The sequence below is a fragment of the Heteronotia binoei genome, chromosome 8 (assembly GCF_032191835.1).
Source record: "Heteronotia binoei isolate CCM8104 ecotype False Entrance Well chromosome 8, APGP_CSIRO_Hbin_v1, whole genome shotgun sequence".
In the NCBI taxonomy this organism is placed as follows: domain Eukaryota; kingdom Metazoa; phylum Chordata; class Lepidosauria; order Squamata; family Gekkonidae; genus Heteronotia; species Heteronotia binoei.
The window spans coordinates 97,407,056-97,434,928 of record NC_083230.1 but is presented as its reverse complement, the minus strand read 5'-3'; the positions used below and the strand labels follow the sequence as shown (position 1 = coordinate 97,434,928).

At 45.6% G+C, this 27,873-nt stretch overlaps 1 protein-coding gene across 1 annotated transcript in view; it reads right to left on the bottom strand.

Moving 5' to 3' along the window:
* Positions 1 to 2,934: 2,934 nt before the first annotated feature.
* Positions 2,935 to 27,873, bottom strand: part of PTN (pleiotrophin) — a 145,213-nt gene continuing 120,274 nt past the window's right edge. Inside the window, exon 5 of the mRNA XM_060245691.1 lies at positions 2,935 to 3,584. Coding sequence (XP_060101674.1) covers positions 3,532 to 3,584 — 53 coding nt within the window. The 3' untranslated portion in view covers positions 2,935 to 3,531. The remainder of the gene's footprint in view (positions 3,585 to 27,873) is intronic.

Here is a 27,873-nt window from a genome sequence, read left to right as displayed (position 1 = left end):
AGAGCAAAAGAATGACCATTGCTATAGCAGTACAGATCTAAACAGAGAAACTGATTAATCCAATGAGTTGAAAGTTAGCTTTCAAGGTTATCAACCTCAAGGTGGCACCTGGAGATCTCCTGCTATTATGATCTCCAGACGACCAAGAGCAGTTCCCCTGGAGAAAATGACTGCTTTAGAGGGTGGACTCTATGGCATTATATACAGATGAGATCCCTCTGCAAACCCCATCCCCAAAATCTCCATGTATTTCCTTGGTGGAATATGTTCCCACTCAAGATCAGGGGCCTGCAAGAGCTATCACAGTTCTTGTTTGAATTGTGGAAAGTAGCTACAAGGTTGGCTTCATTACTATGCCAGAGGGTCAAAGCCTGGGCAGATGTAGTGTATGTGAAGCATATCCACGTTGCATGGGTAGCAACCCAGTGAATTCCTTTGCCTTGATGGTGTCACATTGACTTCAGGCCTAATTCATAGGACTTGGGCAACCCCCCCACCCAATATTTCAGCCTTCTGTGTAAAGGATCATGACCTACCTCAAAGCTAGGGCTGTCAACTTTAGATTGAGAACTAGCTGGAGATCTTGGGGGGTGGGGTGAAACCTGGGGAGAGCATGATTTTGGGACAGGAGAGAGCTCAGCAAGGATCTGATACCATAGAGTCACACCTCCAAAGCAGTCATTTTCTCCAGGGGATTTGATCTCTGTAGTCAGGAGGTCAGTTGTACTACCAGGGTATCTCTAGGCTCCACTGGGAGGCTGTGCAAACCCAAACAGAGAATCACGGCAAAAACAGGCAGAGAAATCCAAAGCACAATGCTACAACGAAATCAGCCTCAAAAAACAAACCAATACAAAATTGTCAAACAATAACTTCAATATATTATATAAGCACTATCTGGAATATTAAATTCAAACAGTCTCCATATGAAGTACAAGGAATGTATTCACCAGGAAGCCAGTCCCTTTTCTTCTTGGTAACTTAATGCTAGTTCTCATTAGGGGGATTCAGGAGAAGTAGAGATAAATGAGAAATCAGTCCATTCAGTCCAGAAATCTTTAAAATTTACAGCCAGCAAGCAGTCCAAGAAAGTGACAAGGTTGTACTGGTGCCCTTGTTTCGCGTTAGCTTCTTCAAGCTGCATAATAAAATTATGAATATCAACTATAACAGTGTAAATTGCCGCCCCTGGATATATAGGAAATTAAGTAGTGATTATATAATATATTGAAGTTATTGTTTGAGAATTTTGTATTGGTTTGTTTGTTTGGTTTTTTGAGGCTGGTTTTGCAGTAGTGTTGTGCTTTGGATTCCTCCACTGGGAGGCTGGCAACCTTACACAGGGCTGATGCAAAGGTGCTTACAAGAAGCATTTTAAGGATCTAAAAATGCTGTGTGCAATGACAAGTAGATATACATCTGGAAAAGTTGCCTTGGAGTTGAATATATAGATCACATTTCTGGAAAATCAGCCATGAGACCCAACAGAGATCTTTTATCCTGCCCACAGAGTCATTTATTGTGGGTGTGGAATAACTCATGTAAAAAACTGAGCAGGATTGTCCAGGAACACAAGGGGAAATGCCCATGGTTTGTGTCTGCTGAGATTTCATTTGTATCTGCTGGGAGTTCGCTAGTTGGAGTTTTTCCAATTGGAAAATGAATCAGGAAATCATAGTGTCATTTTACACCAAGCAGAAAAATGCAATTTGAAATTTTTATGGCTATTTTTTTAAGCCTCATTTATATATTCAGTTGATATTAATCTGCAACCTACCCATCCCACACATTTTGGCATGAAAACTGCAAAATGATTCTGGAAGCTTTGTATCTGAGCTGTGATACTACATTTGCTTGCTTGCCACTTTTATTGCACAAATCAGATAAATGCATCCTGAATTCTGTGTGCAATTCTTTTCATCAGATGGATTGAAGAGATTTTTATCTTTTTCTTCTATTAAACAGAAATCTGAAAGTCTGAAACAAGAGTTTAATGCTGGGATTTAAAAAAAAACAGCCTTCAAAACTATTTTATGGGTTGGAACCTGCCACTTTTCCCCCATTAAATTTTGCCCAATTCCCCCACCATACTATAGACCTCACATCACATGTTTTTTGTTCATGCAGGTTCCATGATCCCTCCAGCAAAGCCCTTTTAGTGGTCAAAGGGGTATCCCTCATTCCTTTAGAAAAAGCCCAGCAGGAACTCATTCACATATCAGGCCACACCCCCTGATGTCACCATTGTTTAACATGAGGCTTTTTGTAGAGAAAGCCCAGCAGGAACTCATTTGCATATTAGGCCACACCACCTGACACCAAGTCAGCTGGAACTGTGTTCCTGCTCAAAAAAAGCCTTGCCTTTATCACCAGGGGAAAAGTTAATTAATATTGGGCATTGTGGTTTTTATAGAAGAACCCTAAGTAAGCATACCCAGAAGTAAATCCCTCTGAGGTCAATGAGACTTCCTAGTAAGCACTCTTAGGATTGCAGTCTAATAATTATAAAAAAATGTGACATGGGAATGTTAGGATCCAACTCTGCATTTGGTATAAATATACTGGGGTGGTTGATTTCCACATGCTAAAGCCCCTCTTAGTTCTTAAGGTATGCCTCCACTGGTTGAAATCCATGTTAGACCATCATGGAATCCTCTATAAAGAACAGCCAACTCTTAAATCAACACCAAACCTCACATTTAACTTTCGACAAGCAGCACTGATCCATGTTGCTATCAGGACGGTCCACTGTGTTTGATGTCACATCCTTATGGAAGATGCCAATTTTTGTATGATGCCCTTCATTCTACCAGTCACAGAATGAGAAACCTTGAATTTAAACATACTTCCAGTGAGAACACTTTACAGGCTACTACAAGTTCCATCATGGCAAGGTTTCATGTTATCTGAATACACATTGAAAACTGTTGTGAATTAAGTCCTTAAATTGTTTTATTAAAAGGTGTAAATTACAACCAAGTTAGTGATTTCAGTGCAGGTACAATCTGGGGACAGAGACCCACTCTTGCTATTATAAAACTTAACAGTTCCCCTCCCTGCAAATGAAAAAAAAATCAATCTGTTTTACACAAAGTGGCCAGAGCCTCAGCACTCTGGACAGCCCATTATGACATCATAGAACCTCTACAGGGCAGGTCTCGGGAGGTTCACAAGGGTCATAAATCCTGCCCTGAATGTGTGGAGCCAGGCTTGAAGATCCAACTCAGAGAGGGAAAGGGGAAGTTCACAATGAATCTACACTTTTCCATATACACAGTCATCATCAACTACTAAATGACATTACTGCCCTTCGTTGCAGATTTCTACAAATGCGGTTAAGATTATACCTTTAAAATCCTAGTGTAAAAAATAAAAAAAGAAAAAGAGGGCATATTTGTATGTCCCCCCCCCTTCCTATTGTACAATTAAGCTATAAATAATGCCTGCATAAATTGCCTAGGGGGTCAATGAAAGTTGTTAACTGATTACATTCGAGGAAGTCCCTTTCCCACGCAGCACAGTACAGCTTCCTTATTCCAGTGTCTTCTCTTGTTTCTTGCCTTCTTTTTTCTTTTTCTTGGGTTCTGGGGAGACAATAACAACAATTTAAAGGTGCGTTTAAAATGCAGTTCAGGATAGAGAGTAAAACTGATTTATAAAACTTTATACTGAACATTGCTTCTTCCATAATTTTTTTGCCCCAGCACCACAGAATCGCTCAGACAGTGCCAACAAGATGACATCAATCCTGGTGCATGCCAGATGGGACATTGTCATGTTACCAGTGATGTAGTCTGGGCCTCACTCGTTAAGTTACTGTCAGCCTGAGCTACCTACTGTTGTGTGGATAAAAGGAAGGAGGGAGCAGGACAGAATGATGTTGGAACTGGTTTTGGGTTCACGCTGGGGGGGGGGGAATAGGGTAGAATTGAAAAATAAAAATGCAAGGTTGACAGTAATAGACATTGCAGAGTGATTACTTCAGTCCATCAAAGTGGAAATTACTACCAGTTATGACCACTGTTAAGTGCAATGTAGTTAAATAAGCTGCAGGAAGTTAAAGTTGCTTTCTTTCTCCCTCCCCCATCTATTTTCCTTCCTTCCTTCTCTCAAACATCTGACATTCATGTCTTGCGGCTCTCAGACCTCTGATTATTCTATGTGGCTCTTATGTTAAGCAGGTTTAGACACCCCTGCTCTAGGGGTTGAAAGTGCACACAGATGTCCTGATGCAAAGGTGCGCCTCATCTCCATCTGTATTCAACATGGTGCACATAGGTGAAAGCTTGGTGTGACATCATTATGAAAAGTTCTATATCTCCATGTGTATCTCTGTACATTGTGATCATGGACTAGGCTCACCAACATTTTCCCAGCAAGGCTCCTGTTACCTTTAACAGTGTGCAGCACACAGAAATTCAGGAGAAACCTTCTTCCATCCTTATGTGAGCATGCAGGGAAAAGTACCACCTGCTGAATTTCTGCTTGTTCTTTATCTGTTAAAGGCACAGAAGCCCCATGGGGGGCAGGGATGAGAATGATTCCAAGGAAATGGGAGGGGGGAGTTTGCCTATCCAGGACCTGCTTACAGGGGCCGCTCCTTTAGGGATTTCACAGCACATCTGTAAAACTACAGTTCCCAAGATCCCTTTAGGCCAGCCAAGTTGGCTTGTGTAAGCAAACCAGATTTGAAGTGCAGAAGTCTTTCTCACTGTAAATATGTAAGTTATTAAGAGGGCAGTTCAATGCCCAAATCTAAGGAACAATCAGTTAAAGCTGGTGAGGATTCAAATTTTTAATACTATGATCAACTCACAAATCTCAAGTCTAGTGGAACCACCACCTGGCTGCTAACAAAACATTTACTTAGAACTATATCCCACAGGTTTACATTGAATTTGTGCTCAGGTATGACTGCTTAGCACCATCGTTTAGTAATTTGGTAGCAATGCAACTTGCTACTGAATAGCTGCAGGCAGTCTTTCTTTAAATATTCACCTTTACTTTTTTTGTACACAACCCTTTGCAATGGAAGCAGCAGGGGGAAAGCAATTATCTGAAGAGCCGGGTGCCCGAGGACTGAAGCAATTTAAAGCCACAAAAGGGAAATCGAATAGAATAATTACCTTTTAAATGGGAGTCAAACCCAAACTACGTGGCTATTTATTTTTCTACCCAGCCAGGAAGGTCTGGCATGATTTTAATTCTAACCCATGGTAAATTGCATCCTAAAAAGCAATGCGAATAATAGAAAACAGTGTTGACTCACAGCTCTGATTCTGCTGATGCAATGGTATGCACGCAAAATTGAGGGTGCTCATAAAAGAACAGAGAATGAAGACTGCACACCACTTTTGACTCATGGTCTTATTCAGTGTTTTTTTTAAAAAAAAAAAACATTCAGAAGCCAGAGCTGTATATTTTCTTCAACAAATGAAATGGTCGTTGCAATTCTCATCTGAACAGCTTAGCCAACGCTTGAACAACATCCTTCCAAAAGTGAAGCAAATGACAATCTGATTGTCCCACACGCTGATCAAGAAAAATCAGATACTGAAAGAAAGGCAGCAATGGAATGTGCCCCACTATCATCCTTAATAGGGGCCTAGGTCAGAATGGATTCTTGAGTTGCACTGCTTGAGATTTCACATGACTGGGTTCTCCTTTTTCCCTCCAAGAAAAAAGTACCCCCAGCACATAGAAAACCCACAGTAGCCACCGTTTTCCCTCTTGGTGCTCCTTTCCAAGACTTGCCTCCAGATCTTGGTGTCTCTGAGCAAAATGACTGCCAGCACCTCCACTGGCTTGCTTGCACACATTTCACTAAGGCTGCCAGCCTCTGGGTGGCACATGGAGATTTCCCAGAATTACAGTGAACTCCAAACAACAAAAATCAGTTCCCTTGGAAATAATGGCTCATCTGGAGGGTGGACTCGATGATGGTGATGCTCTGGTATTTGGGCAAAAACTCTGTGGTAGAAGCCATCTTAACCACACTGGCCACTGAGGGTGTTGGAGGTAGGGTTGCTAAATCCAGATTTAGCAGATCTTCCCCTGAAGATTTGAGGATGCAGCCTGGGGAAGACAGGGACCTTAGTGGGGTGCAATGCCACAGAGTCCACCCTCCAAAATATCCATCTTCTCCAGGAGAACTGACTTCTGTAGTCTGGAGATAAGATGTAATTCTGGGGGATCCCCAGTACCTACCTGGAGGCTACAGTACCTACCCTACTAATACCATGCTGAGGTGATCGTTCAGGGCTCCTTTTAGGCTGTCCAATGTTGCTAGAATTTCACTGTCCTCTGCTCCTTTTCCAAAACCTAATCAGCACTCAGAGGAGATGGCTACAATTAAGCAACAGACTGACAACTAGTTCTAGCTGAAAATTCTACTCACTTATTCAGTCACGCATTGCTTGCTGTCTGCTATACCTCCCTCTACAGAGCAGCAGAAGGGATGGTGGCTTCTTTCAAGCTTCTCTGTTGACATTCCTCCCTTTGTTGTTTCACAAAAGGAGGAAGGGAAGCTCCTCAGCACACCAGGCAGCCAAAACAGGAGAGGGACTTTGGGGGAACCAGTTCTGCCAAGGCAAACTTTCTAGAGAAGGGGCAAGCAGCCGTCTTCTGTGGTTTGAGAGGTTGGCAGTGCCTGGCAGGTGCCCTCCTAAGGTCCCCAGTGCCTAGCAGGAAATCTGTCCTGCCTAAAAAAGAATCTTTGTCTTTATTCTGTTGCTCTGCAAGGTCAGCACTGGTCACTATTTGGATGGGAGACCACCAAGGAATACTTATCAAGCATGGTGAAATTCCATTGATAATTGATTGGTCTGTGAAGTATCATGGAGGATCCAACTTTGCTAGCTTGTTATTCTTTCCCTTCCCCTGTCTTGCTTTATGGCTTATAATTAGAAGTAGTGAGAACTGAAACCAAATAATCAGCACCTTCCCATACATTCCTGTAAGGGAGTACAAGCCATCTGGGGAAAGCAAGGATGCAGTCCTGATAACATTATGGGAACGTAGACATTTATGATAGTTTATGTGTGAATGCTACCCCACAACCCCATCCCTTGGAATCCTTTTGAAGTAGACCTTAAAAGTATTGTATCAATGTATTGTCAGCATTACTCTCAAGAACCTGTTACCAGAGTATCAGTCTATCAATAAACGTAGTCTTTGTATCAACTTCGACTCATCGTTGAAACCGCATGCTTGACATTACCAGGGTCACTAATTGGAAGCAGGCAATGGCAAACCAACTCTGAATGTCTCTGGTTTGAAAACCCTATGGGATTGCCATCAGTCAATTGCAGCTTGACAGCCAGGAACATCAATCTATCATCTATCTGTTGAAAGCAGTTTGGCGTAGTGGATAAGTGCACTGACTAATTTGGGAGAACCGGGTTTAATTCCCCACTCCTCCACATGCACCTGCTGAGTGACCTTGGATCAATCACAGTTCTCAAAAGAGCTGTTCTCTCAAGAGCAGTTCTCTCAGAGCTCTCTCAGCCCCACCTACCTCACAGGGTGTCTGTGAGGGGGAGGGAAAGGAGATTGCAAACCGCTCGGAGACTCTTAGTGAAGGGCAGGGTATAAATCCAATCTCCTTCTCCTCTTCTTTATTTAATGTGTATAATTTATGCAAATCTATATAATCTACCTTGTTCTGGTGGTTTTTAATGAGGCTTACACAGGTGTGATTATTTGAGAATGACAATAAATCTAAATGCCTGCTTGTTACAGTCCCAGTTGCTTGTATTCCTTATGTATAAAAACAATAAAAAATTGTTGCAAATATTCACTGCAGGAAGTTGACCCACCAACACAATGGATAGGGTATAAAGTATCTGTTTTCCAAGGTTAGCAAAGGGCTTCTTTGAAATGAATTGTTAGTGATTTACTGAAATCTCTCTTTTACAAAGGGAACACTATGAGTTTTTTCTGTCACGCTTCTTGCATCTTCCCAGATCATATCTGTGCTTTTCAACTAGTGATGTAACTCTACTTTTATCATTCCACAGGTGAGAGAATTGCCTCTTAAAGTTAATGTTGACATGCTGAGGATGGAGTGAAGGAGACAATAGGGAGGAAATGAAATAGAGAAAGGGGGGAACCTTTAAGAGAGGGGAAAGCAAAGCAAAGAAAGAAAGGGGGAAAGAAAAGGGGGGAGCAGGAAAGGAGAGAGAGAAAGAAAAAAATTTACCCACTTGGAATGTAATGAGAACAAACATTAGCTTATGCTGGATCTTTTACCATAATAAGCATAATTGCTCCAGGCATTTTCACAGCTGACAGGCATTGCTGAATGCCAAAACAGGCCACTGAAACAATGCACACATAAAAACATTAGGCTATTTGTCTGTATTGTTAAAGGCCTCATTCACCCAAACAGTACATAAGAACGTAAGAGCCTTGCTGGATTAAACCATGACCCGTCTACTCAAGCATCCTGTTCCCCAACAGGGGCTGACCAGTTGCCCCAGAGGGCCAACGAACAGGACACAGATGGATGGGAAATTCTTTTCCAGAGCCGCTTCATGCTTGCTGCTCCATGATAGAAGCTTGTTGCACTTTCTGTAACCCATTTTTTGTATAACCTATAGTTTTAGCAGATTTGCAAAATAACTTGACCCTCCCCACCCAATAGTAAAAACTATTTCCTGACTGACTGTTATAGATAAGTAAATTGTATAATGGCTAAAAAAATACACATATTGTGATATATGTTGTACCAGATGAAGTATCAGGGACCTGCCTATCTACGGGACCGCCTTTCTCCATATATTCCCCTGGGATTATAAGTGATCTCCACACAACAGAGATCAGTTCACCTGGAGAAAATGGCCATTTTGGAAGATGAACTCTACGAAGTCCCTCCCTTTCCCAAACCTTGCTCTTCTCAGGCTTCATCCCCAAAATATTCAGGTATTTCCCAACCTGGATGTGGCAACCCTAGGAAGGCAATACACTACTGATATCCCTCCCTTCCTCTAAGTCCCACCTTCTCCAGCAGGGGTGTCAAACCATTTGTTATGAGGGCCGGGTCTGACATAAATGAGACCTTGTTGGGCCAGACCATGTCAGGCTGGGTCATGTGTGTACCTATTTAAAATTAGGTAGCAGAGATATAAACTTTATAAAGGACACAGAGAAACACAATTAAAGATTTAAAAAAACTTTAAATAACACATGCTTAAAGCATTAGCACTCTTTGGTCTTAAATGTGCTTTCTTTGTATTTCTCCCATGGGATCCAGGGAACTGGGTAAAGGAAGCTCTGGCTCTTGCCTTCCTTCCCCAGGGAACCAGGAGAGGGAGGAGCCTCAGCCAACAGAGGGAAGAGAGGCTTGGCTTAGTAGCTGTGCTGTGCAACTGAGACAGCCTGGCAAAGCAACCTCTGCCTCTCCTCCCCTTCCTTCCCAAGGGAGAAGTCTCAGTCAATGAAGAAAATAGAGGTTTTGCTCTTTATTTATTTATTTATTTTTATTTATTTATTTATTTATCTGGGATTTATATCCCGCCCTTCCCACCGAGTGGCTCAGGGCGGCTTACAACATATGTAAAACTAACATAAAAGTATAAAATTACACTTTAAATTAACATTTCACAATATATAATTAAAATCAAACATTTGTTATAACTATACATCATTAAAACAGCCAGCAGTCGTGGAGCTACACTCTATTCAACTTCAGATAAAAATTCAGTATACAATATACAGCATTCAGTAGTCGATATACAGGGCCGTTAGTTGTGGGCCAGCCGGAAGAGGACTGTCTTACAGGCCCTGCGGAATTGGGTGAGATCCCGCAGGGCCCTTACCTCCTCCGGCAGCTGGTTCCACCAAAATGGAGCCATTACAGAGAAGGCCCGGTCTCTTGTGATCTTCAAGCGGGCCTCCTTTGGCCCGGGGACAACCAAAAGATTTTGAGATCCCGATCTCAGTGCTCTCTGGGGAACATGCGGGGAGAGACGGTCCCTCAGGTAGGCAGGTCCTAGACCATATAGGGCTTTAAAGGTAATAACCAGCACCTTGTATCGAACTCGGTAGGATATTTAGCAATTGAGCAAGCCTTGAGAAACAAGCTGTGATGCAGAAGGAAGCAAGAGAGAAGGAGAAGGAAGCAGATGACAGCCAATTGCTCGGGAGCCTGATAGGAGCTTTCTGGGGGTCTGATTTGGGTCCCGGGTCACATGTTTGACACCCCTGTTCTCCAGTTTCCACCCTCACATTTTCCAGGAATTTCCTATCCTGAAGCATTTGTGTCTCCTCTCATTCTTGCTAATTCCTTTTTGCAGGTGTTTTCTTGCCTAATGTGAGAAAACCCTTCATTGTCTCCGTTGCCTAATTACTCTGAGCTGCATCTTATTCTTTTGATTTTTGTAATGCTAATTCATTTTCTACCTGCATGGGAATCCACATAATGAACTACATTAATCTGAAGGGCCCACAGGTCACAGAGAATGAGAAATTCAAGGGTACTCGGAAATTGAGAGAAATCTGGCACCTTTGAAAACATTTGCTCTTTTTTATTTATGGTGGTGTTTCTAATTGTATAGATGAAGGAAATTTAATTGGTCATCTGGTTTTCAAGAAATTCATTATTACATCTCAATAAATCTGCATATTACTAAACCTTTCATGCGAGTGCTTTCTAGGGTTGCTAGGTCCAAGCTGGGAAATGCCTAGAGATTTGAGTGTGGAGCTTGAAGAGGCAGGGTTTGCAAGGGGAGTGACTTCAGTGGGCCACCATCCGAAGCAGCCATTTTTTCCAGGGGGGACAGATCTCTGTCATCTAGAGATCACTTGCAATTGGGAAGGGGGGAAGACACACAGTTTTCCCTTTACTGAGCTAACGTACAATGGAATAAATAAAAGCAATTCATTATTGTTACAATGATATGACATTTTAAATATTTTCTTCATTGTGATTATCTGAAATACAGAAGATTCCAAATTTGATTACAAGTTCAGAGTCAAAATGATTTCTAGACTGAATACAACAGTGCTGTGGTAGATCTAGATTTTAAAAAAAACAGATATTGCCCACGATCCTTTGGGTGGAGCAGTACAGTGCTGAGATGGCTCTGGTCTTCTCAGTCAAACCACTCATAAAAAGTTGTGGTTGGCAATACTGAATACCCTTGAAAAGTGATATGGGCGGGACTTTTTTTGTAGCAGGAACTCCTTTACATATTAGGTCACACCTCCCTGATGTAGCCAATCCTCTTGGAGCTTACAGTAGGCCCTGTAAGAAGAGCCCTGTAAGCTCTTGGAGGATTGGCTACATCAGGTGTGTGTGGCCTAATATGCAAAGGAGTTCCTGCTACAAAAAAGCTTTGGATATGGGGGTGTGCCAGAAGCCTCCACATTTTCTCCCAGTTTCTTTAATGAGAGCTTTTAAAGTTGTCCTCAATAAGCTGATAGCACACAGTAAAATATTACTCTGAGTAAACCACCAGCTGCTGCTGTCTGTGTTCTGACTTGGTGCTTGAATGTCATGGTTAAAGGAGGCCAAATTGCATCAGATAACATGGAGGTGAGGGAGCTCCATGGTGCAGAGTGGTAAGCTGCAGTACTGCAGTCCAAGCTCTGCTCATGACCTGAGTTCGATCCTGGTGAAAGCTGGATTCAGGTAGCCAGCTCAAGGTTGACTCAGCCTCCCATCCTTCTAAGGTTGGTAAAATGAGTACCCAGCTTGCTGGGGGTAAAGTGTAGATGACTGGGGAAGGCAATGGCAAACCACCCCATAAAAAGTATGCCAAGAAAATGTCATGATGTGATATCATCCCATGGATCAGTAATAACTCGGTGCTTGCACAGGGGACTATCTTTACCTTTTAATACGGAGGTGATGCTGGCTATAAGGGCCACTGCTTTAAATGGAATTCTGTTTCCTACCATCCATGGCATGCTGCTTTTCTGTGAAAGACTCTTTTAAGAGTTTAGGAGTCTTTACTGAAGGATTCTTTCTGGATCTCCTGTTGGTAGGGTTATCAACCTGCAGGTGGTGGCTGGAGACCTCCTGGGATTACAACTGATCTCCTAGTAACAGAAGTAAGTTCATCTGGAGAAAACAGCCTCTCTGGAAGGTGAATTCTGTGGCATCTTGAGAGCTAGTTTGGTGTAGTGGTTAAGTGTGCGGACTCTTATCTGGGAGAACCTGGTTTGATTCCCCACTCCTCCACTTGCAGCTGCTGGAATGGAATGACTTGGGTCAGTCATAGCTCTGGCAGAGGTTGTCCTTGAAAAGACAGCTGCTGTGAGGGCCCTCTCAGCCCCACCCACCTCACAGGGTGTCTCTGATTCAGAGAGAAGGGCAGGGTATAAATCTGCAGTCTTCTTCATTATTGCCCACTGAAGTTCCTTCCCTTCCTCCCCAACACTCTCCCTAGGCTCCACCTCTGAATTATCCAGGTATATCCCAACACAGAGCTGGAAACCCTACCTGTTGGAGAAACAGGTGTCCATGATGGTAAAAAATTGCATCTTTGCAGTCACATCTAGTTAAGAAGTTGGCTCCCTTTTTGCAGACAGATGATCTGATTAATCTAAAACACTCTACATGAGGCTACCCTTGAAGATGATTTGGAAGTTGCAGTTGGTACAAATTGCTGTAGTTTGTCTGCTATCTGGGGCTAGCCAATTGGAATTTGGCACTTCAAGGGAAGGGCATGAACAAAAGTTCATCATAAATTTTGGGTAGTTTGTGAATCAATGTTCACAAGCCGAAGAACTGCCATGAACTTCCACGATTTTTTGTGCAGTGATTCATGAAGAACAGAAAGCAGGGGTTCATGAAAAGTTGCAGGGAGCAGAAAGCAGGGTTTAAATGGCTCTGAGTCATTTAAACCTACAGCTGAGTAGCAATCTCACCGCCCAGTTGTTTGGAAACCCCCATGGGGAGCAGAAAGCAGGGGCTCAAACTTCAAATGGCTCACAAACCAATATGAATTGCGTCAGTTCACAAACCAACCTCCTGGTTCATGGTTCAGTTTGTGGTTCAAACCATAAACCATACCACAAGAATGCATGTTCGTGCCCCTCCCTAATCACTGGCTGATCATTAGTTTCCAGTTGAAATTCCTGGTGCTGGTGCTCACCTTTAGAGCCCTACATGACCTGGAGTTCATTTACTGAAGGGACACCGCTTCCTGAATGATCATCTCCAGCAGCTCTGTTTTTAGCAGCACCGTCTATTATCAGTGCCACAGTGTGAGCTCTTTTTCAGTGGCTGCACCATGCCTCTGGAACAGCCTCTAAGAAGAGGTCAGGGAGCTTCTATCATCCTAGCTTTCTAATGAGACTGCAAAGGAGATGTTCCGGAGAATTCTTTTTTGGCAGCCTGAGCCTTGGCAAAGGAGAAATACCCTGTTCATTGGGACATAAGTTGATTTTAGTTTTGTTTTTAATGTGTTGTTTTAACATTTGTTTTATATTGTTGTTACTCACCTTGGGTCCTGAGATGCCAGGAAGAAAGGCGGATATATAAACTGAATAAATAGCCACAGTACTAGATGTATAACCTATCACCAGCTGAACGGCTAAGATTCTTTTCCATTTAAAACCAACCTGCCTGATACAACTGTAGTTCTTTGGTTGCAACCTGCCACTTTACAGAAGATCCTGATTTGTTATTCAACTGAGTTGGACAAATATTACTTCTAGACAAATGTTACTGCTGCAGGTTTGTCAACCTGTGTATGTGTTACAAAGTTAAGAGTCCAATAGCATGTTTAAGACTAACAAAGCTTTATTCTGTCTGTGAGCTTTTGTGTGCATGCACACAAAAACTCACAGCCTAAATAAAACTTTGTTGGTCTTAAAGGTGCTATTGGACTTTGTCACATTGCTTCAGACCAACATGGCTACCCACCTGGATCTATGTATGTGTAGATATATATCTCGTTGTCCTCTGTATATCCAATATGTGTTACAATCTATGCTACCATAGCCACATATATCCCAATGTATCCTAAAAGTCCAGAACAGTATAATAGAACATGGATTAAAAGAATATGCACGCAGTTCTAACTTATGAAATGGGCAAGCCAGATCAGCGTAGGATATTCCAGGGGAAATTCCTGTCCCCTAAGAATTCTGAAACATCTCCACTACTGAATCTATTCTAAAAAAGGATCTTCAGCCAATCACAGTTCCCTGAAAAGAGTCTGCAAATCCAACTCATTAGTCTCTGAACCCATGAACACATGGAGTTGTCTTATCTGAATCAGACCATTGATCTTTTGAGGCAAGTATAGTCTACTCTGACTGGCATCAGCTTTCCAAGGTCTCAGGGAGAGGACTTTCGTATTATCTGCTAGCTGATCCTTTAACTGGAGACACTGAAGATGGAACTGGGGACTTTCTGCCAGGTGAAGCAGATACTCTAATACCTTCTTTTATTTTTCACACCTGTGAGCATGCAAGCCCTGACCCTTTGTTGAGTCACATTAAAAGATCACAGGATTGACTGCCAGGAGGGTACCAGCTCGCTCTTGGTTTCCCTCCTCTACTCCCACCTCTTTCCTAGAACTGAGAAGCAGCTGCAGGAGGAAGGAGCATCACTCAACAATTCAGAGACAACAGACGGCTGTTCTGCATACTTCTTCAGGTCAAGGGGTAATGAACTAAAGAGCAGATGTGCCTTCTCCATCCTTCCTCTGTCTTTTATAAGGCCAGCAATGAGGTGAGTTTTCTGAGATTCTAAAGAGTTGGTCCTTGATCACTGCCTAGTGGTCACCCAGAAGATTGCCTCAGAAGCCACAGTGACATTTTTTCCCTGTATTTTTGGTGCCTAATTATCCCAATTAAAATTAATGCATTTTCAACATATTTGTATCAGTTGCAAAGTTCTATAAATGGTGTAAAAGCAGGCCCGGTGCTGAGCTTTCCAGCACGCCAGGCCAAAATCAGCCCCCTGTCCCCCTCTTTTTTAAAATTATTTTTTGCGTGTGCAGAGTGCGCGTGGCCTGATGACATCATGATGATGTCACCTGCTGTGCGCAGCACATGTGGGCCCTCCCACATTCTTGGCCCTGTCCCACTTTGAAGCGAGAGAGAGCCAGGCACCCTCCCCCCCAACCTTGCTAAGGCTTGCAAAGCCTGGGCAAGAAAAGGAAGACAGCAGATGCGCTCAGAGCTTCTGGCTCTGAGCGCGCTCGCTTCCCACCCCAAAGGGAGGCCGCCCAATGCCCACTCAAGGTCCCTGCCTGCAGGCTAAGTGCGCCAGCCCAGTCCTCTGCTAAGAAGGCAAGCGCAGGACAGACGGACACTGCTGCTGCGGCAGGTGACAGCCAGGGAACGGCTGGCAGGCAGGTGAAGGGACGCAGAGGTGACCCACCAAGCCCGAACCATTGGGAAGAGGCTTCCCTTGCGGGAGGGGCTGCATTGCTCCCCGCATGCTCCACCTCCAAGGCCAGCCTGGAATCACCACACTTTGCCTCTTGCCCAGGCCTGCCTCCCCCTGGCTGCTCCACCACCCTCTGGGAGGAGTCACTTGAGGGAGCTGATCCCTTCCCATTGGGCGCCCGGCAATGGCTCCGCTCTTGCTCCCCGTCATGTTGTCCCACCCTCCCTGAACTTGCCAAGGCTTGCAAAGCCTCCACAAGAGCAGGAAGACAGCTTTTGCGCTCCCTGCCCCCGACCTCGCCGAAGCCCCAACCTCTCCCCCCCACCTCACTGAAGCGCATTCACTGCCACGCTGCCTCCCCTGACTTTGCTGATGCTGGGGGTGGGGCGTGGCAGTGGTGAGGTCAGGGAGGGGTGGGAGGAGGCGGGGAGCTTCAGCAAGGGCGGGGAGCGAGTGCACTCAGAGCCGGTGGCTCTGAGCATGCTTGCTTTCTTCCCAACCTTGCAGAGCTTTTGCAAGCCTCTGAAAGGTTGGGAAGTTAGCCGGATGCCGTGGGAGATGGGGTGCCTTGAGGCACCCCTAGGGTGGCCAGACCGTCCCGGGAGCCCGGGAATGTCCCGGTTCTGGCCCCCTATTCCCGCCTCCCAGGCTGGCTATACCGGGACCATTTAGAGGTCCCGGTTTAGCCAGCCCCGGAGGCGGTGGGCCGCGGGCGCCGGCGGGGAAGGCGGCGAGTGAGGGAGGGAGCATCCCTGCGCCTGTGCAGGGCCCCTGCGCACGTGCAGGGACGCTCCCTCCCTCCCTCGCCGCCTTTCCCGCCCGCGCACGGGGCCGGCAGCGGTGGCGGAGGCCTCTCCGCGGCCTCCGCTGGTCGCTGGAAGCCCTCCAGAGACTCTGGAGGGCTTCCAGTGACCAGCAGAGGCCGCGGAGAGGCCGCGGAGCAGCCGGCGCTGGTCCCGGAAAGCCTTCCAGAGCCTCTGGAAGGCCTTCCGGGACCACCCGACGACCAGCGAAGGCCTCTGCGCGGCCTCCGCTGGTCCCTGGAGGCCCTCCAGAGTCTCTGGAGGGCCTCCAGGGACCAGCGGGGGCCGCAGAGAGGCCGCGGAGCAGCCGGCGCTGGTCCCGGAAGGCCTTCCAGAGCCTCTGGAAGGCCTTCCGGGACCACCCGCCGACCAGCGAAGGCCTCTGCGCGGCCTCCGCTGGTCCCTGGAGGCCTTCCAGAGTCTCTGGAGGGCCTCCAGGGACCAGCAGGGGCCGCGGAGAGGCCGCGGAGCAGCCGGCGCTGGTCCCGGAAGGCCTTCCAGAGCCTCTGGAGGGCCTTCCGGGACCAGCGCCGACCAGCGAAGGCCTCTCCGCGGCCTCCGCTGGTCGCTGGGGGCCTTCCAGAGTCTCTGGAGGGCCCCCAGCGACCAGCGGAGGCCGCGGAGCAGCCGGCGCTGGTCCCTGTAGGCCTCCAGAGGCTAGCGCCGGTAGCGGAGAGGCCCGGCGCTGGTCCCTGGAGGCCTCCAGAGGCCAGCGCCGGCAGCTCCCGCCCTCCCTCGCCGCCTTCCCCGCCTGCGCGCGGGGCCCGGCGGAGGCCAGGGAAGCGAAGGAGAGGCCGCCGCCGCAGGACTCGCTGCCGCCGCCGCTGGACTCTCCGCCGCCCTGGAAGCAGGTAAGGGGGCCGAAAGCGGGGGGGCGGGGCGCGGCCTTCCTTTCTTCCCTCCCTCCCTCCCTTCCTTCCTTCCTTCCCTCACTCCCTTCCCTTCCTTCCTTCCTTCCCTCCCTTCCTTCCCTCACTCCCTTCCCTTCCTTCCCTCCCTCCTCCCTTCCTTCCTTTCTTTCTTCCTTCCTTCCCTCCCTCCCCCCTTCCTTCCTTCCTTCCTTCCTTCCTTCCTTCCTTCCTTCCTTCCTTCCTTCCTTCCTTCCCTTCCCTTCGCTCCCTCCTCCCTTCCTTCCCTCCTTATGTTCTTATGTGACACAGAGTGTTGGACTAGAGGGGCCACTGGCCTGATGCAACAGGGCTTCTCTTATGTTCTTATGTGACACAGAGTGTTGGACTGGAGGGGCCACTGGCCTGATCTAACAGGGCTTCTCTTATGTTCTTATGTGACCAGAGTGGTGGACTGGATGAGCCATTGGTCTGATGCAACAGGGCTTCTCTTATATTTTTATGTGGCACAGAGTGTTGGACTGGAGGGGCCACTGGCCTGATGCAACAGGGCTTCTCTTATGTTCTTATGTGACACAGAGTGTTGGACTGGAGGGGCCACTGGCCTGATCTAACAGGGCTTCTCTTATGTTCTTATGTGACCAGAGTGGTGGACTGGATGAGCCATTGGTCTGATGCAACAGGGCTTCTCTTATGTTCTTATGTGACCAGAGTGGTGGGCTGGATGAGCCATTGGTCTGATGCAACAGGGCTTCTCTTATATTTTTATGTGGCACAGAGTGTTGGACTGGAGGGGCCATTGGTCTGATGCAACAGGGCTTCTCTTATATTTTTATGTGGCACAGAGTGTTGGACTGGAGGGGCCACTGGCCTGATGCAACAGGGCTTCTCTTATATTCTTATGTTACACAGAGTGTTGGACTGGAGGGGCCACTGGCCTGATGCAACAGGGCTTCTCTTATGTTCTTATGTGACGCAGAGTGTTGGACTGGATGGGCCACTGGCCTGATCCAACAGGGCTTCTCTTATGTTCTTATGTGACAATACTGACTTTGGTGGACCCAAGCACTGATTCAGTGTAAGGGAGCTTTGTGTTTGTGACTGGAGTAGATAATACTGACTTTGGTGGACCCAAGCACTGATTCAGTGTAAGGGAGCTTTGTGTTTGTGTCTTCTGGTGCAATTTTGTTCTCAGATCCTGTATTTACTTCATCAGTATATGGGATAAGGCACTTTCTCAACTGTGCTGCATAATGCAGCCTATTTATTTTGTCCTGTTGGCTCTGTTGGCTCTGTCTGCGCCACCTTCATCACTTTCGGGGTGTGGATCCCCCAGTGGGGTGGTCTCGTGACTCCCTCCGCCGGCTGTTTCTGATAGCCCTGCGCCCCCTCTTTCATTTGATATGTGTCCCGTGCGGGTGCCACCCTCCCGCCGGGAGATGCCGCAAAATGAGCCCCCTTGAGGCTTATGGCGGCAGGGCTTGGGGGAAGCGAGCTAGACTGCTGTTCTTTTGAGGGGTTATAGAGTGTTTCGAGCCCGTCCCTGTGGCATCGGTCCCATCGTTGTGGGGCCCAGGGGCCCGGCGCAGCGGCACGCTGAAGCAGCCTGTCGGTCACTTCCGGGTTCCTGTCCTGCATCTCGACCTGTGTTATTAGTGACAGGCGCACCCCTACCTCCCCCCCCCAACGTGTCCCTGGCTGGCCTTCAGACATTATGGTCACCCTAGGCACCCCAGACGACTGCCTAGTTGGCCTACTCCCATGCACCAGCCCTGTGTAAAAGAACCAGATGAACTGGAAATATCAACAATGAAAAGGTTGCAATGAAAAGGCTCGAAACAACAACATGTGAAAACAAAAGGACAAGGGGAAAGTCCTATTTGTACATCTGGGTTGACTTCTGTTCTGCTTGCTCCCTCATGTACGAATGCCCATGTCTGATGCTTCAAATTGCACTGTACTGTATTGTTCAAATTGCACTGTATTGTACTGTTTGAATATGAAGGAAGTAATCCACTGAACATGTTTAAGCTGCTCATTAACAGCCAAATTGCTTGATAAAAAAAATCATCTCCCTCTTGTGAAAAGAGAGCAGAACTTCGCCAAACCTGTGGTTGTTTGAACATCTTTACTTACAACATTTTACCTATAACATAAGTAACAAAGAAGACTTTAGGTTAAAAAAAAACTGAAAGGAAAGGCTTATTACCAGAACAAGCTCACAAAAGGAGGAGAAAAGGCAATACATCTGCATATTGGTCATGGCTATGTGTCCTTCTTCAATGGACCTATTGATTATTTTAACTCCAAATGAAACATTTAATTGAGCAATCTACCCACCAATCCAATTAAAAGTCTATAGTTCTATTTTTTTTTAATAAAAAGGGTTTTTAAAAGAGAAATTACCCTCTAAAATTAAAGATTTAGTCATTCTTTATAGGAAAGAATGATGGAAAGAAGGCTACTGACTCAATGCTTAGGGTTGCCAATTCCTACCTGAGAAATACCTGGAGATTTGGGTGTAGACTTTGTGGAGGGTGGGGTTTGGTGTGGGGAGGGACCTTAAAAGGGTACAATGTCACAGAGTCCAGCCTCCAATGCTGACATTTTCTCCCAGGGAACTGATCTCTATTGTCTGGAGATCAGTTGTAATCTCAGAAAAACTCCAGCCTTTACCTGGAGGCTAAGCAACCACAGAGTGTCCATTATTATTATATGATTTATTATTATATGTGGTTTAATTTTCATTTTAGGTGGCTTAGTTTCCTATTTATATGAGGCTTTAGTTGATAATATTACAGGTTGCTGGATTTCCTATATTTGGTGATTTAAAATATTATGAACTTTCCATTTCTTTGATTTCTTTATTGAGGCTGGTTTCACGGAACCCGGGGTTTTCCTACTCCCACCTGGAGGCTGGCAACCCTATGCTCCATGTATACAAAATGACAGTCAGCCTTACCCACCTTGGAATCAGCTGCTTCTGTCACTGCCTGCTACACTCTTGGAACCATTGTTAGCTGTAAGCCAGGCCAGTGAATCATTCAGACAGCCATGGAATCTTCTCCTGAGTTTGACTGCCAATAGGAGCCAGTTTGTTCTGTCAACTGCTCTTTAATGCACACTTTCTGCAAGTGGACAAGCCAGCTAGTTATAACAGATTAGCTACAGATGCATTCTGGAAATAGGAACCCATTTCTACTTGGTGCTTTGTCCAGCTAACACAAATGAGCTATTGGGAGACAAGGGCAAGAGCTTCTGGAAAGTACCCAGGTCAGTGCTAGAAAGTTTGGCTCTTTCTAAAGCAGCTGCTTGGGCCCCACCAAATGTGTGTTTCAAGCCAGAGAGTGGGACAAACGGGATGGGAGCCACTTACTACCATGCTGTTCCAATGTCCACAGAAAAGAACCATTTGGGTCTGGTGGCCAACAAGGTTATTTCTCACACCAGTGTTGCTCTTCTCTATGACTCATTTTTTGAGTATTTAACCTCCTGGAATCCATGCGCTGCTGTAAACTTGTGGAAGTGTGGTGGTGTTGCTTGAACCTTGACAGTGCGACATTCCTGTTTGCAGTAGCAGGTTGAATACAGACTGAAGGAACCAAGAGCCATCCATCAAGTTTAAGTAACTATGAAGCACTGCAGATGGAAGTTGTTAGCAGTGTGTTCTGCTCAGTGGAACAAATTGAGCATTGGAGCTATAGACTCTCTATGGGTGACTTGAGCAACTGGCTAGCTCTCAAGACTATGGAGGTCCTTAAACCCTTTTTAGGACTGCATGCAATTGCTCTCATCTGACACAGCGGCCCCGGCTCTGGACATTCCCATGATCCAATTGGCTCATGAGACTATGGCTACCTTTCTGGAACCAGACTTGTTTCCAGCAGTGTGTTTGCTGGCACAAAGGCTGCAAGGTGGCCTCAAGGCCCCTCACACAGCAGAAGGTCTACATACTGGCAAATACCGGTATGTGTGCTCTGCACATCTAGAGCAGGATCGCTGAGCAGGCTGACCAGCTCATTCACTGGAGAGGGGAGCTCTCCAGGTGAGCTGTGTGCAAGCAGGCCAAGAAGGGCATGTTGGCATGAACATAGGAAGCAGAGAGCAAAAGCAGCTCACCTGCTGTTCATCCCCCATCTACCCTGCTAGGCAACATCCCCTCCTCCCACAGCAACTGCAGAGATGACCTTGAAGGCGGACCTCATCAGTAAGGGAATTTGGCCCCTCTGGGAGCAAGAGGCGCATGAGATAGGATAACCGAAGCTGCAATGGTGAGGGAGTACCCTGCTGGGCCCTACAAGCTGCAGACCGACCACCAATCCACTGAGCTATTGGGCCATAAAGGAGCCAGTCTGGCTGGACCTCTCTGTCATGGCCCAGAGGCTCCTCTCATGCCCTCTGATGAGAATTCAGAGTAAGCATGGTTCCTTTCATGCAGATGACATTGCCAGCCCATATCACTCATGCCTGCTCTCCTGGACAGTTGAGCATTTGGTCTTTCTGAAGGTCAACTTGTGACTGTTTACCTACCCAGTTCTGAAGTGTGCGAAAGAAGCATGTGCTTGTGCCAGCATCCTCTCTCTGTTTGTGTTGCGCAGCAAAGGGAAAACGCTCATCCCAAAATTAAACTGTCATTAGAAAGAAGCAGCTGGGCAGCTACCCAATTCAACTGACAGACCTCCCCCAGCCCAAATCCCTAATGCCATTCCAGCTCCACCTGTGCAGAAATGGCTCAATGGAACTCTAATAGATGTGTGGCACAAGGGGGTGTTGGAGGTGAGGCTCAGCACACTCACTCAGTCATCTGCCACCCCAAAAGTGAACTGCATGGTAAAAATAATACAGCAGCACAAATGCAGTTCTTCATCTTGATGGAGATGAAAGGGATAGAGTAGGGTAGGCAGACTTGTGTGCCAAACTGAAACCAGCAGAACCCACCTCATAAATAATGAAACTAATTGTCTATGTAGTGGAAATGAAACATTCTTCTTTGCAGGGGTGGGAGGAGGTGGGAAATGGAGAGTTGGTGATGAAGGGACACCTGCAGCATCTAAGGCTCCTCCTCTGAGGCAGTGATGGTGTGCAGACTGCTGAGAGAAGAGCATCAAGGTGGACCCAAAACCTTCCCTCTCACTTTCTGAGGCCTTCCCTGGGGAAGTGTTGTGTATGTTTCTCTAAGACCCTGTTTGGTGTAGTGGTTAAGTATGCGGATTCTTATCTGGGAGAACCGGATTTGATTCCCCACTCCTCCACTTGCACCTGCTGGAATGGCCTTGGGTTAGCCATAGCTCTGGCAAGAGGTTGTCCTTGAAAGGGCAGCTGCTGTGAGAGCCCTCTCAGCCCCACCCACCTCACAGGGTGTCTGTTTTGGGGGAGGAAGGTAAAGGAGATTGTGAGCTGCTCTGAGACTCTTCGGAGTAGAGGGCAGGCTATAAATCCAATATCTTCTTCTTCTTCTTCTGTTTTGCTCTTGGTTCTGCAAAACAAACGAATACCCCCACACTTCTGGGATTCTGTGGTCTGATACTGGTTTTCAGAGGTAGAATACTAGCAGGAGCTACTTTGCATATTAGGCTGCACACCCCTGATGTAGCCAGTCCTCCAAGAGCTTACAAAAAAGCGCCTTGTAAACTCTTGGAGGATTGGCTACATCAGGGGTGTGTGGCCTAATATGCAAATATCCAAATATGGTTCTGCTGGGTTTCAAAAGCCCCTCTGCTTGAATTTGTGTTGTCAGAATCTCGGTTTGACATAGCATTGGATGGACTTGCACTCCCCATAAACGTGCTGGAATTGTCTGGTTTGACATTGGTTCTGTTGAATTTGCACTGCCACATTGGCACAGAGTTCTGCTGGGTGTCTCTGTTACATATTGGTTCTGTTGGGCTTGCACAAGTACCCAGGCCTCAGATTCAGTGGGAGGTCACAGGAGCATAGCTCCTGAACCTTTCTGAGAGTTCCTCCTCCTCCTCCTGAGAGTTCCATCTCCTTGCCCATTGAATAGTATTGTAGCTGCATAACAATCCCTGGATGAGCTCCACCACCTATTTTTCTGCAAAATGACCCCTGCAGGTACCCCTTGCTTGATTTTCTTGTGCTGGGATTTTCTGGATTGACATTAGTCCTGTTGGACTTGCCACACTGGTTTGTGGTTCTGCTTGGATTCCTGGGGTTTGATTTGGTTCTTTGGGGCTTGTGTTGGTTCCTGGCATGGGAGGTATTGACCAGTGGTTGCTGTAGGCTTGTCTCTTTGCTTTTACCCTGGAGGGGGGGAAAAGGCTGCCCCCCATTGGAAACAATGAAGGATTGATAGTGGCACCTTCTTTGGGGGCCCATAGAATTTGATCCCTTGATCCAATCATTTTGAAATTTGGAAGTTCTTCTTAAAACAGGCACCAGCAACTCTGCTGATAATTTGGTGCCTCTATCTTTTAAAAAAGCCCAGCTTCCTATATCCGCAGATAATCTTCTTGTAGACTTGAACACACAAAAAATTGCCCCCCCAACTCCCCCCCCCCAACTATAATACCTGTACTGGAATTCAGAGATATCAGGAATACCATTTTTTTAATCTACTATACATGAATAATAAAAAAAAAATTATGCACACCTTCACCATCTCCTCCTGAACTGCTGCCAATTTGTGGGAAGAAGCAATGGGTAAGCTAATAGTAACTGCTGGCACTGTTGAGTGGCCTTTTTAAGGCTGGCTTGGATTACAACATGGAGGGGGACTAGGAGGACAAAATTCCCAAGCTCCACCATGACTTGGGTAGCCTATGCAAGCCTGATCTCATCAGAACTTTGAAGCTAAGCAGGGGTGACCCAGGCAAGTACCTGGATGGGAGACCTCACTGGAATACCAGGAGTGGGAGGCAGAGGCAGGCTGTATCAAGCCACTTCTCTGAACATCCTCCATGTCCCAGTAAAGATTTCCAGAAGTCGCCATGACTTCCAGAAATGAATACATGTGCACACAAAAAAATTACAAAAAAATACCCCCCCCCCAAAAAAAAACTTAGGCTCAAGTCAGCTTGAGGATCTCATGCTGCATTCAGATTGTAATGCACTTCTACACTGCAGCCTCTGGGGTGCAGAGAAGGTAGAGCACATTCAGCAGTTTTTCGCCTTTCTGCTACATTTACAAGGAGGCTAAAGGAAACCCATTTCTCAGATCTTGCTAATCCCATCTGTCAAGCCAGCACTAGAGCAAGCCAAGACCAGTCAGGACAAGATACAGTGATTGCCTGGATTCAGCCTCCTTAAAAAGGCTGTTATCTCCAGCAATCTGTTTTCCCTCTTCCTTTAGTTTCATCAGACTCCATAGTTTTGTTTGCACAGCCATACCTTGCAAAGGGGCAGCCCTGTTATTGTGAGGTAGCAAAAGTTAAAAAAAAAACCCTTTCATAGTCTTTTCTTTAATTTCTGTAACTCTTTTTTATACTTTTCTCCTTTTTTTCATTTTGCTCCTTTCTTTTCATGATCTTTCATTCCTTTATCCCCACTTTTAATATTTCTTCCCTCCTCCCATATATCAGTCTTGGTCTCAACTCCTTCTCAGCCATAGAATGTATTTTATAGCATAGCAGCAAACCATCGATAATATTATGAACAGAAGAAGGAAGTCGCTATTCCTTCATGATCTATCAAAATACTAAAAGGTGCTCTCCCCTCTTAATGGTATGGAAATGGAAAACAGATCTGGTAATGGAAATAATGGTAATGGAGTTAGAATTTAGCCTCCATTACAAATAACCTGGGCCAGGATATCCTGATTCCTTTCATTTTTGGCCCATTTTGAGATTCCTGGTTTTATTTTCTGATAAGTTATGCCTGCCACAAATGGACAGGCAGATATGTTTGTGCATTCTTTCATTATTATACATGCATGGTAACAGGCAGTCAAATTATTTCTGTTGTCACAGTATTTGATTTGTGATCAAGATCACATTGGGGGCAAGCAGAATCTTTATCTGGGGGCCTATGGTGGCTCTCAGCAACCCGGGGCGGGGGACTGTGCTTGGTTTGCTCCAGGGTCATTTTAACTTCCCAGCCTACTACTTCTCTATCTTATTAATGTACATGTCAGTGGTTTTGTTTCTACTCATTTTGCTGTTGGTGGAAGAGAATCACTGGTGGCTAAACGTAAAAACTGTGTCGTAATAGGTGATTTTAACTACCCGCAGATTGATTGGGTCAATATGTGTTCTGGTCGAGAGAAAGAGATTGAGTTTCTTGATGCTCTCAATGACTGTGCTATGGAGCAGATGGTCTCAGAACCTACCAGGGGTGGGGCGATCCTGGATCTGGTCCTAAGTAATGCCCAAGACTTGGTGAGAGACGTAAAAGTGATTGCGCCGCTTGGGAACAGTGACCATAATGTTATTGATTTCACCATTTGTATAAATAGGGAGTTGCCCAAAAAGACCGCCACAACCACATTTAACTTTAAAAGGGGTAAATTCTCTGAGATGAGGAGGCATGTGAGGAGGAAACTGAAAGGAAAGGTAAATACGGTCAAAACCCTTGGGGAAGCTTGGAGACTATTTAAAACTATAATCCTAGAAGCTCAGATAAAATACATACCACAAGTTAGGAAAGGCACAAACAGGTATAAGAAGAGGCCAGCATGGTTAACAAACAAAGTAATGGAAGCTGTAAAAGGTAAGAAGGACTCCTTTAAGCGGTGGAAAACCAGTCCAAGTGAGATTAATAAAAGGGAACACAGGCAGTGGCAAATCAAATGCAAGACTGTGATCAGGCAGGCAAAAAGGGACTATGAGGAGCATATTGCAAAAAACATAAAGACCAACAATAAAAATTTCTTCAAATATATTAGAAGTAGGAAACCAGCCAGGGAAGCAGTGGGGCCCTTGGATGACCATGGGGTAAAAGGATTACTGAAGGAGGATGGGGAAATGGCTGAGAAGCTGAATGCATTTTTTGCCTCCGTCTTCACCGTGGAAGATGAGAAGTGTTTGCCCGCCCCAGAACCACTAATATTGGAAGGGGTGTTGAAAGACCCGAGTCAGATTGAGGTGACAAAAGAGGAGGTCCTACAACTAATAGACAAATTAAAAACTAATAAGTCACCGGGTCCGGATGGCATACATCCGAGAGTTCTGAAAGAACTCAAAGTTGAACTTGTGGATCTTCTAACAAAAATCTGTAATCTTTCATTGAAATCTGCCTCCGTTCCTGAGGACTGGAAGGTAGCAAATGTCACCCCCATCTTTAAAAAGGGTTCCAGAGGAGATCCGGGAAATTACAGGCCAGTCAGTCTGACTTCAATACTGGGAAAGTTGGTAGAAACCATTATCAAGGACAGAATGAGTAGGCACATTGATGAACACGGGTTATTGAGGAAGACTCAGCATGGGTTCTGCAAGGGAAGATCATGCCTCACTAACCTGTTACATTTCTTTGAGGGGGTGAACAAACATGTGGACAAAGGAGACCCGATAGATGTTGTTTACCTTGACTTCCAGAAAGCTTTTGATAAAGTTCCTCATCAAAGGCTCCTTAGAAAGCTTGAGAGTCATGGAGTAAAAGGACAGGTCCTCTTGTGGATCAAAAACTGGCTGAGTAATAGGAAGCAGAGAGTGAGTATAAATGGGCAGTCTTCGCAGTGGAGGACGGTAAGCAGTGGGGTGCCGCAGGGCTCGGTACTGGGTCCCATCCTCTTTAACTTGTTCATAAATGATTTAGAGTTGGGAGTGAGCAGTGAAGTGGCCAAATTTGTGGATGACACTAAATTGTTCAGGGTGGTGAGAACCAGAGAGGATTGTGAGGAACTCCAAAGGGATCTGTTGAGGCTGGGTGAGTGGGCGTCAACGTGGCAGATGCGGTTCAATGTGGCCAAGTGCAAAGTAATGCACATTGGGGCCACGAATCCCAGCTACAAATACAAGTTGATGGGGTGTGAACTGGCAGAGACAGACCAAGAGAGAGATCTTGGTGTCATGGTAGATAATTCACTGAAAATGTCAAGACAGTGTGCGTTTGCAATAAAAAAGGCCAACGCCATGCTGGGAATTATTAGGAAGGGAATTGAAAACAAATCAGCCAGTATCATAATGCCTCTGTATAAATCGATGGTGCGGTCTCATTTGGAGTACTGTGTGCAGTTCTGGTCGCCGCACCTCAAAAAGGATATTATAGCATTGGAGAAAGTTCAGAAAAGGGCAACTAAAATGATTAAAGGGCTGGAACACCTTCCCTATGAAGAAAGGTTGAAACGCTTAGGGCTCTTTAGCTTGGAGAAACGTCGACTGAGGGGTGACATGATAGAAGTTTACAAGATAATGCATGGGATGGAGAAAGTAGAGAAAGAAGTACTTTTCTCCCTTTCTCACAATACAAGAACTCGTGGGCATTCGATGAAATTGCTGAGCAGACAGGTTAAAACGGATAAAAGGAAGTACTTCTTCACCCAAAGGGTGATTAACATGTGGAATTCACTGCCACAGGAGGTGGTGGCGTCCACAAGCATAGCCACCTTCAAGAAGGGGTTAGATAAAAATATGGAGCAGAGGTCCATCAGTGGCTATTAGCCACTGTGTGTGTGTGTGTGTGTGTGTGTGTGTATATATATATATATATATATATATATATATATATATATATATATATATATATATATATATATATATATATATATATATATATATATATATATATATATATATATATATATATATATTTGGCCGCTGTGTGACACAGAATGTTGGACTGGATGGGCCATTGGCCTGATCTAACATGGCTTCTCTTATGTTCTTATGTTCTTATGTTCATATGTATCATTGCATGCATGTTGCATTAATATTTAGATGTAGTTTATATGCTGTCTACATGTACATTGTACATCTCTATA